The sequence below is a fragment of the Motacilla alba genome, chromosome 19 (assembly GCF_015832195.1).
Source record: "Motacilla alba alba isolate MOTALB_02 chromosome 19, Motacilla_alba_V1.0_pri, whole genome shotgun sequence".
NCBI classification, from domain to species: Eukaryota; Metazoa; Chordata; class Aves; order Passeriformes; family Motacillidae; genus Motacilla; species Motacilla alba.
Window position 1 is genome coordinate 10,395,418 of NC_052034.1, and position 10,594 is coordinate 10,406,011.

Here is a 10,594-nt window from a genome sequence, read left to right on the forward strand (position 1 = left end):
AGAGGGGCTGCCCTTCCAGTGCCTGAGGAGGTTTGGAGTCCCCATGCCCCTGGAGACGCCCAGAGAAGGGCTGGATGTGGCACTCAGTGATCTGGGCTGGGGACAAAGTGGGGATCAGGCATACGGTGGGTTCAGTGATCTTAGAGGTTTTTTCCAAGCTCAATGGCTCTGGGATTCTGCCCATGCCCTAAACCCAGCACCTCACCCAGTCAACACAACAGCTGCAATTCCCACACAGACCACCAGCCTCATTCAGGTTGGATGCACTTCATGCAGCTGAGGCTGTTGAGGAGCAGAAGCCAAGCAGGGGGCTCGAGGGACACTCACTGTGTTGTAGTGATCCACATAGGCTGAGTTCCCCAGCCCGAACACAGCGTATCTCAGGCCCTGCAGGAAGCTTTTCCCGACACGGAAATCATTGGCTGCCTCTTCCAGCCACTTGCAGAACCAGGCTGCGCTTTCTGGGGGCTGCCCCTCGGTGTAGGTGGCCACCAGGAACACACAGATCTTCCTGCTGCTTGTCTGCTCATAGAAACAGGACAGGAGGGAAAAAAAAAAATCACTGCTTTTTCCAGAACCTTCTTCTAAAGCAAAGAGTTACAACACCCAGGCAGCTGGGAGAAATCAAAAGAAAATGCTGTCTCCTGCTGGGGTGGGATGGTGCAGGTGACAATCCCAAGGGTGCTGAACAATCTGCACAGCACCTTAAATGAGCAGGGAGAGGTCAAGCTGAACAGGGACACAATGACAGAGCAAAACTGGACATCCAGCCCCATCAGCAGCTTCCTGACCCAACTCCTTCATTAGGGAAGTGCCCCATGGATAAATATTTCAAACTCCTCAACCTCACATGTACAGGTGTGTTAGGGGCAGTATCAAATGCTGGCAATTCATACTGACACCTGAAGGAATTCCCAGCATGCAGCTTCCACCAAAACTTTTTGTTAGGATTAATCAAAACTCTCAAGAAGCAAGTATCAATATCCACAAAAGAAAAACCCATCAAGGATTACTACACATAAATACATCTCACAAGGAGTTTCTACCTTAGAAGCCTTTAAAGGCTGCAGAGGCATCATCACCTTCCTGTTCTGGTTCTGAGCCTTGCCCAGGTGTAAAGAGCACCTGAGGCAGCCACTCTCACCCAGCTCACCCCTGAGTTACAGAACTGGCTCATACAGAGTCAGTGTCACAGCAAAATCTCCAACTGGTGCTTTGAAATTCTCAAAATGTAGGTATTTTCTGCTGAGGGCTGATGGGCTACATTTGCACAGGTAGGGAAGCAATTAAACACAAAGCTTTGGGGATTTCCAGAACAACAGGAGATAAATACAAGAAGGAAATAGCCTTGACAACCCCAGGAAAAACTTGTACTTGTTAGTGGTGTTTATGCCATACCCACCTCCTCTACTAAACCATCTTCTGGATCATAGTCTCCCATGTTAATGACTTCCACAGGCAAATTAAGGGAAGTAACAGTTTCAGCCAGATCTTTGGCAAATCTCTGAACAAAGAAACATTGGAAGTTATCAATTACTTCAAGCCACATAAGCCGTGCTGTGCTCAGCCACAAGACTTCTCCCAGCACAGGAAGAATAATGACACAGGAGGCCTGGACACTGGCACTGCAATTCCTCACATTAAAACAAAGATGGAGTATGCTGGCTGAGAGTTACAACATTATAATATCACAGTTACACACACAAATAACGTTTCTTCATGAGAAAGCACCAAACCAGCACTTCTCTCTATAAAGCCTTGCTAGAAAATTAAAATTATAGTGCAAGAGTGAACTTTTAGCTTTATAATCAATGTCTACTGCATGCCATGCTTAATGGGAGGAGAAAAATTGTTATTTTTATTTAATTTTTCACTTATCTTGCATGTCGGGCAATGACTGTAAGAAGCTAATGAATGTGCTGATGAACTCCCAGATTTGTGCCCATGGCAGTGTTTTAAGGCAAGCAACGTTCTCAGATCTCAACAATATTTCAAAGCAATTTCACAGATGTGCAATAAAAGTACAGATACCTTTGCTGTGCCAGTCTGAGAGCCATAGAAGATCTTCACTCCAGAAACATGGACCCCCTGTGCCTGACGCAGGGCACATCCATTTTCCAGTTTGTCTGATGTTCCCTCGGGGGAAGAGGGACTCCCATGGGATTTCTCACCCTATGAAACAAGAGCTGTGTCACATGCAGTTCCTTCTCCAAGGGCTGTCAAACTAAGAGCATGTAAAATTCAAATCCTGGAGCCACTCTCAGCAGCAGTCAAAGCGTTCTGGCTCCTCTCACACCCAGACAAACACACCAGGACCTGTTTTCCTGACTAAGCCACGCTACAATACCCACTTGTCTGGGAGGTAAGAGGATCCAGCTGAACCTCCCAAATCCTGCAGCAGATCTTTACCCACCTGCAGAAGGAGGTTTACAACTCCTGAATGGCCTAATTCCCTCCCATCCCAAAACCAGCCCAACCCTGTCATTAGCATCATGAAAACATGAAGGTGCAAACACTGGGCACAAGCAGAGGAGTTTACCTGGAGTGACAGAACAATCCAGGGGGACACATTCTCCCAGGAACAGTGTGAGGTGTGTCTTGCTGAGCTCTGCCCCAACATCAGAGCAACAAGAGGATTTAATGACCCACAGACACAAACAAGCCACGCTGAGGATCATAACTGGATAACCAAACTGCATTTGGGATTTGCAACACCCTCAGCAGGCCCACAGCAGGTGCCTTTATCCAGTAACTCCTCACTTCCACCCAGGTTTTTGGGGTCTTCTCAGAGAGAAGTGCTGACAGGCTCAGTTACCTTCCTTTTGGTTCTGGTGGTGGTGAACTGAATGACAATCCAAAGGCTGATGCCAAAAGCAACAGCAGAATAGATGTAAAATCTGTGCAGCCATATGGACACCAGGCAAGTATGGAAGTAGCTCCACATATCCATTGAGACATCTAAATCTGGAATGCCACAGGTTCCTACAGAGTGAATATGGAATGAGCACACACAAAATAATCACACAGTAGCCACAGCCTCACATTATCAGCTATTGCCCAGGCTTTGCAGAAAACAGCTTCTGGCTAAAGACAAGGCACCAAAATTGAAACAAGAAGCCTTCACCTCCTCAGGCGTGTCAGATGAGCTCCAAGCTAGCATTCCATACTGTCAGAGGGAGACTCTGGGTTTTTTCCTGCTAGGGCAGCTCTGTTACAAGGAAAAGCAGAAAATACTTGTGCTGTCCAAATGCCTGAAAGGAAAAAGTCCTCGTGAAACATCCAGTGGATCATACTGGCTTTAGTTTTACACAAACCAAACAAATGTAGTTCTCTGCAATGAGAAAGCTCCAGGCAAAGGGGGAAATCACCTGCACAGAACTTTCTGCTGAACACAACCCTTGCTTACACACACTTGATGTCACATTGATTACAAACTGAGTTTCAAGGGCAGACTGAAACACAGATTCAATTGAAAACACTTTCACAGAATTCCATGATGCAAGTGAAGCTTGATTTGGAACCACAGAGATGTTTCAGGTTGGTTCAGAACATTCAGGGCACAGTAAGCCAGGGTACAGCCAGGAATGCACCTGCATGGTGTCTAGGAATATCTATTGCTTATGGAGTATTTGGGTACTCCAAAAAGGCTGGATTGCGATATTTATTGACTGAGGAACGCAGCTAACACCCTTCTACTGTCGTCTGCAGTTTAGATCTTGTTTTTGCAGATATCAGTCAAGAACACAGAATGCAAGTACTTCCAAGAGGCTGGAAACTCGTACTGGCTGGTACTCAAATTATCAGAGCAAAGGCTTAAGGCGATGCCCTTCAGCCCTCCAGCAGCAACACTGAGACTCACAATAGAGAATAAAGAGCACTTGCCCAGTGTTCCCAGTTTTACCCAAACCAGCTATAGGGATTCCCTTAACCTTTATACAACTTCCTCAAATGCAATAGATGCTACACAAATTCAAGAGAATTTTAGCTCCAAAGCAGGCATGCACACACGTGCTCACTGTTATCCCCTACACAACTACACACCCCCTAATGGTTTTCATCCCACAAACACACACACACACGCCCCCCACCCTCGTGGTTATTCCTCCTCTCACGGTTAATACCCCTCTCTCCCCCAAGAGCCCTCACGGTTGTTACCCCACCTTCCCCTGCCTCTCACGGTTATCGTCCCACCACCTTCACAATTATTAAACACCCCCCAGCTCAGAGTTACCACCCCCTTACGCCACTTCTGGTTAATAAATACCCGCAGGGTCATTACCCTCACCCCTCCACAGCACCCTCTCACAGTTATAACGGCTCACACACACGGTTGTTATACGCCCCTCACGGTGATGAGCCCATTCACACACTACTATCCCACATACTCGGTTATTTGCCCATACACACGGTTATTACCCCACACGCACGGTTATTATATCCCCCCTCACGGCTACCACCTCCACGGACACAGTTACTACAGTTATTACCCCACGGACACGGTTTCTGTTCCCCTCATCACGGCTCTCTCTCTCTCTCACAGACACACAGCCATCACGCCGTCCCCTCCCGGCTCCCCCGCCCGGCACTGACCCCGCTCCCCGCCCGGCTCCCCTCAGGCCGCCATGCGCCGCTCCCGCCCCTTCCGCCCGTGCCGGCGCGGCCGCCATTCACTGCCGGGCCGGGCCGGGGGCGGAGCGGGCGGCCGCCGCCATGTCCATCTTCACCCCCACCAACCAGATCCGCCTCACCAATGTGGCCGTGGTGCGGGCACGGCGCGCCGGGAAGCGCTTCGAAATCGCCTGTTACCGCAACAAGGTCATGGGCTGGCGCAGCGGAGCGTGAGTGCCTGGGGAGCTGGCGGGGAGGCGGCTCGGGCCCGGCGTGGGGCCTGGGGAAGAGCCCGTGTGGGGACCCGGGTGTGAGGGGGTCTTACCGTGCACCCGTGTGGGGACTCGGTAGTGGCTTGGGAGGGGAGCCCGTGTGAGGACCGGGAAGGGCCTGGGGTGTGGGAGGCGGTGTCGGCAGTGACCGTGCGGGACCCGGCAGTGGGGCCGGGGGGCGTCCGCGGCCCCGGTCCCCCGATCTGACCCCGGCAGGAGGCGCGGGGCCGGTAACGGGAGCACCGTGCCCGTGCCTGGGCAGCGACACCTCTGTGCTGGAAGGTTCCAGCTGTGCTGAAAGGTTCCAGCTGTGCTGAGTCAGCCCGGGGCAGCGGGAGCTCTTTCTCCTCGCCGAACACAGCTGTGCTTCTGGCATTGCTGCTTTGCTGGAGAGGGGCTTTGGACAAGGCATGGAGTTTCCCTCTGACAGAGGACAGGGATGGATAGATGGGATATGGTGAAGGAATTGTTCCCTGTGAGGGTGGGCAGGCCCTGGCACAGGGTGCCCAGAGCAGCTGGGGCTGCCCCTGGATCCCTGGCAGTGCCCAAGGCCAGGCTGGATGGGGTTTGGAGCAGCCTGGGACAGTGGAAGGTGTCCCTGCCATGGCAGGGGTGGCACTGGCATCATTCTGGGATTATTCTGAGTTTTCTACATTTGTCTTAATCTCTAGGGAGAAGGATCTCGACGAGGTCCTGCAGACACACACAGTGTTTGTCAATGTCTCCAAAGGCCAGGTGGCAAAGAAGGAAGATCTGGTTAAAGCATTTGGAACAGATGACCAGACAGAAATCTGTAAGATGGTAGGTTTCACACACTTTGCTTTATAAAAGATGTGAGAAGATTTAGTTGCACAGTTAGGTTGGTTTGTACTGAAGGGTGTTTCTAGAATGCTGCTATAGGTGAAAGGGTTGCTTGTTAAGAAATGGGTAAAAAGGAGCTGTAGCTCTGTTTTATAGTTTTAAATTTGGCAAATGCATGTGACTGAAAAGAATACTGTCTAACACACAATTTGCATGCACCGATGTGTCTGGATACAGCCAGCACTGAAGACTTCCTCACGTAAGGTAAGTTATTAAGAATGCAGAGAAAAGAAGGGGACAGTTGATTACTTTGAAGAGCTCACTTAGGTGTTAGTAACAGATCTAATTTCTTAGTCCTTACTAGTGGGATATGAACTATGGACTTGCTGTGGTTGGTAAGATTTCAGTAAATCTCTTGAGTCAGCATTGCCCTGGTAGCCAGGAAGGACATCCCTCTCCTGGGGTCACTAGGCCCAGTATCAACAGCTGGGCCAGGGAGGGGATTGTCCTACTGTGCTCTGGGGCAGTTTTGGGTGCCACAATATAAGAGAGATCTGAAGCTGTCAGAGTCCAAAGAAAGCTACAAAGAAGGTGAAGGGCCTGGAGGGGCCACACAAGGAGCAGCTGAGGGCACTTGGTCTGTGCTGCCTGAGGAGACTGAGGTCAGATCTCATCGGGGTCTGCAGCTCCTCCCAAGGGACAGCTCTGATCTCTGCTCTGTGTGACAGGGACAGGACCCAGGGAAGGGCTGGACCTGGGCCAGGGCAAGTTTATGTTGGATTTTAGGGGAAGGTTCTTCCCTCAGAGGGTGCTGTCCACTGCCCAGGCTGCCCAGGGAAAGGGCACAGCCCTGAGGCTGCCAGAGCTGCAGGAGCTCCAGGGATGCCCAGGGTGGGATTGTTGGGGTGTCTGTGCAGGGCAGGGGTTGGACTGGGTGATCCTTGGGGGGGTCCCTTCCAGCTTAAGATGTTCTGTGATTCTGTGAAATCTGTGCTTCTCTTGCTGCTGTTTAATGTTTCTGGCGTGAGGTTTTTTGTCTGAAGCCTTTCCAATGCTGTCTGTTGTAATGATTCACATTATTAATTTGGTTATTATTTGCTGCACTTCAAATCTCACCTAACCTTTCAAGCAGCTGTCAAATTTAACAAAGTTACTTGAAGTTGTCGAATTTAACTTGTCACTCTTCAAATCCAGGCTGTTCATTAACTGTTTTCTGTGGATAAACAGATTTTGTCCAAAGGGGAGCTGCAGGTGTCGGACAAGGAGCGGCACACGCAGCTGGAGCAAATGTTCCGAGACATCGCCACCATCGTGGCTGACAAGTGCGTGAACCCTGAGACCAAGCGGCCCTACACAGTGATCCTCATCGAAAGGGCCATGAAGGACATCCACTACTCTGTCAAACCCAACAAGAGCACAAAGCAGCAGGTGAGTTTCCTGCAGTATCAGCTCCTGCTCTGAGGTGCTGCCATGTGTAATTCCTCGGGTCTCAACCACAGAGGGATCAGCAGAGCTCTGGGATCTGAGGCCTGCACAGGGATTACTCAGCCATCTGGCAGCTGAGTGCTGCAGAGGAGCAGCTCCTGAAACTCTGGCAATTTTTTTTTGCTAAGAATTCAGGGAGGGGAGAAAGAAAGGAAAAAAAAAAAACCAACAGTGATACACTTAGAGCAGAAATAAAAGGTTCATGATTTATGCTAATTGAGGTGGTATATCAGATTTGCATCTGAGCCATGTGCGTTTGTGGTGTTTTGCAGTATGGCTATTTAATTTTATTTCAGACAGCTTTTAAGTGTTCAAAGTGATCACAAGCAACAGGTCAGCCTTTTCTTGCTCATCTGTCAAAAGAGCGTGATTGCAACCTCCCTGCAGCAAAGCAGCATTGCCCAGCACTGAGAGATGGCTCTGAAGCTGGGGAAGAGGTTTGAGATTTGGATCTGGCTGCTGGGTTTTAAGCAGGTGTGCAAGTGGTCTTTTTCTTGTCCAACAGGCCCTGGAAGTGATCAGGCAGCTGAAGGAGACCATGCAGATTGAACGTGCTCACATGAGGCTGAGGTTTATCCTGCCAGCAAAGGAGGGCAAGAAACTGAAAGAGAAGCTCAAGCCACTGATTAAAGTTACTGAGAGTGAAGACTTCCAGGAACAGCTGGAAATGGTAAGCAAAAGGCAGTCCCTGGGGTTCAGGTTTGATTTGAACTACACATGTGCATTTTACTAGGAGATGAATACATATATGGAAGCTGTTTAGATAAACTGAAGGCTTGCCAGAGATCCTGAATGAGAGCTGCAGTTGGGAATTTTTCATTTCACCCAATCCTAGTGATGTGGGCATGGAAGCAGCCTTTGGCATCCAGAGGTTGCTGCTCCAAGCTGAGGAGTGCACAGTGCAATTCTTCTTAGCAGTGATGATCCTGCAACACTGATAGGTTTCTCTCATATGTGGAATGTTATTGTTACTTATTTGGTGGCTTCTGTCTAGATTTTAAGGGTGGCTAATTATTTTTTTAAGTTGGTGTGTGGTAAAGCAAAATTTGGTATTAAAATCTTCATACAAACAGATTAGAATCCAGCAATCCCAACTGGCAAAAGCCATGTCCAGCATGGGGAGCAGGAACTGTAGAGCTCTGTGGAAAGTTTGCTGCCAGGCAGAGTTTGTCAACTCTGCAGAGTCCTCAGTAACTAACTAGGATTGTTCTAATGAAAGTGAAAGTTAGGCCTTGGGTAGGGGCTGATGAAATCCAAACGTTCTTGGCTGACTGATGAAATGTGGAACATTCCAGGTGTGCCTTATTGACCCAGGCTGCTTCAGGGAGATCGACGAGCTGATCCGCAGTGAGACAAAAGGGAAAGGATCCCTGGAAGTGCTCAGTCTGAAGGATGTGGAGGAAGGAGATGAAAAGCTTGAATAACAAAGTCTTCCTGCAGCAGATCTGCTCCAACAACCTCCCTGCAGTGACTGGTGTAGCCACTCTTCTGTTATGCCTTCATGGTTTTTTCCAGTCTCTTGCTGCCAAATATTTTCTGACACTAATCCTTTGGGATTTTTCCATGCAGTGTGGGTTGGGGTTTTTTTCATCATTTTACACTTGCTTGGTTTACAGATGTCTTTGCCTGTAAGAAGATTTTGTGTCAGAGTTGCACTAATAAGGACTGAGTTAGGGTGTGGTAGGAGGTTACTCTGGCTTTGCTCTAGTTTCAGGGTTGCTGTTGAAGAGTGTTTGAGTGATTTGGTGCCAATTGTTTGTACCTTCAGGTTGTCAGTGTTGGGTGGGAGATTGCACTGGTCACTGAGGAGTGGCTTTGTATGTGAGGAGAGGGACTTTAAGAAAAGAGAGCTGCATTTTCACTTCTAAAAAGGTGCGGTGTGGATCAGGTCTAAAAATCAGTCTCTTGGCAGCGTGAAAACTGACTTAGGCTTCCATAATTGGCTACTTGGTAATTAAAGTACTTCAAAGGACCATTCATAAAGAATTCCTTCACTGGCTATAGCAGCACTTGCTGACGTAGAGATGATGTTCTCCAAATAACTTATTTGTAGAATATATTTAGCTACATTAATAAAAACATACGTTTAATAAAAACAAATTATCATCTATTTATATATTATAGATATAGAAAGAAATAAGATACTTATTTTTGTTAATAGTAGAGGAGATATCCCTGGCTGTGGCAATGCTTTTGTAGGCTGAGGGAGTAGGCTGTGCTTGGGAGCTGCTGCTCCCATGGTAAATGATAAAATGAATCTCAAACAGGCAGTGGTGGCCTCTGGCCATGGAGCCAGACAGGCTTTTGTTGGACAGTAATTCCCAGCAGGAATTGTTTGTGTGTGCTCCTTTGCTTTTTAGTGCAACAGAACAATTCTGGCAGCTGTCCTTTATTCTCTGTCCTTTTTTTTTGCTGCTCTCTAATCCATGCACGGAATTACCAGCCAGCTCCTGAGGCATGGGATATAGTTCTTGCTAATTCTGTTAAATCTTGCTGCAGCTGTGTTAAACAAATGATTTAAAGTTGAACTGGGGTATTGCAAAGAAAAGGGGAAGAGAGGACAGCAATGGGGGAAGGAGATAGTAAAAATACAAACCACCAGGCAAAGCAGATATGGTTCAGTGACTAAAAGCTAAATCAGCAGGAATTTGAGGAGCCTTTAATATGACATTCCTGTTTCCATGCAGATAGCAGGCAGCAGGTGAGGAGCTGTGGGCCAGCCAGAGAGATCTCTCCCAAGTGAGCGTGGTGCTCTTTGGTTGCTGTTGCCTTCCAGAGACTCCCCCCTTCTGTGACAGTTAAACAGAGCTGGGTTTGTGCTGCTGACCTTTCCTCTGCACCTTTAACTCATTGTGAATTTCCTGGAATTTCATCAGGGAGAGTGGACATCAGCTGGAGGAGGGGGTTTGGCATGTGAGGGGGCTGCAGGGCTGGAACCTCAGTCCAAGGCTGCCCCTTGGGAGTAGATTTCTGCAGCAGCCAATTTGTGTGCACTCGTGAAAGGCCAGGATCAATTCCTTCAACAGTATTTTGGGAGGATCTGCCTCTCTAGAGCCTGAGTTCTGCTGAGGGGAGGTGAAACAGAGATTCTTGAACCACTTATCCATTTTAAAAGGCTTTTGTTTGCTCCCAGGGGTTTAAATGCTGCTTAGGAAATGCAGGGGTGTAGTGACTGGATATGCCATGCGGACAGGGCTCGGTGTGGAGAGCTCTGTGCGCACAGGCAGCTCCCCTGGGTACCACCCTGGGCTGCTGCCTTCATGTGCCCCTCTCTCCAGACACACTTTGGGAAGCACTGGAGGTGATCATGTTGCTATATAGCTTGTCACTGGCAGTGAGCACTAACATGCAATTCATAAGTATGCAAATAAGATGCTGAGCAAGAGCCTCAGAGGATATTGTGTCAGTAATACCTGATTTCACAATTC

General features: G+C 48.6%; 2 protein-coding genes across 2 annotated transcripts in view; one reads left to right on the plus strand and one right to left on the minus strand.

The window, feature by feature from the left end:
* Positions 1-4,116, minus strand: part of LOC119710000 (S-adenosyl-L-methionine-dependent tRNA 4-demethylwyosine synthase TYW1-like) — a 78,096-nt gene extending 73,980 nt beyond the window's left edge. Inside the window, exons 1-5 of the mRNA XM_038158449.1 lie at positions 3,125-4,116; positions 2,816-2,982; positions 2,032-2,172; positions 1,403-1,504; positions 328-522 (exon numbers count right to left, since the gene is read on the minus strand). Coding sequence (XP_038014377.1) covers positions 328-522; positions 1,403-1,504; positions 2,032-2,172; positions 2,816-2,950 — 573 coding nt within the window. The 5' untranslated portion in view covers positions 2,951-2,982; positions 3,125-4,116. The remainder of the gene's footprint in view (positions 1-327; positions 523-1,402; positions 1,505-2,031; positions 2,173-2,815; positions 2,983-3,124) is intronic.
* A 549-nt stretch (positions 4,117-4,665) lies between these two features.
* SBDS (SBDS ribosome maturation factor) lies at positions 4,666-9,266 on the plus strand. The gene is made up of 5 exons (XM_038158012.1): positions 4,666-4,838; positions 5,552-5,681; positions 6,909-7,109; positions 7,672-7,836; positions 8,462-9,266. Exons 1-5 carry the CDS (start codon positions 4,711-4,713, stop codon positions 8,588-8,590), a joined length of 753 nt encoding a protein of 250 aa, XP_038013940.1. The 5' UTR covers positions 4,666-4,710; the 3' UTR covers positions 8,591-9,266.
* The last annotated feature ends 1,328 nt before the right edge of the window (positions 9,267-10,594 follow it).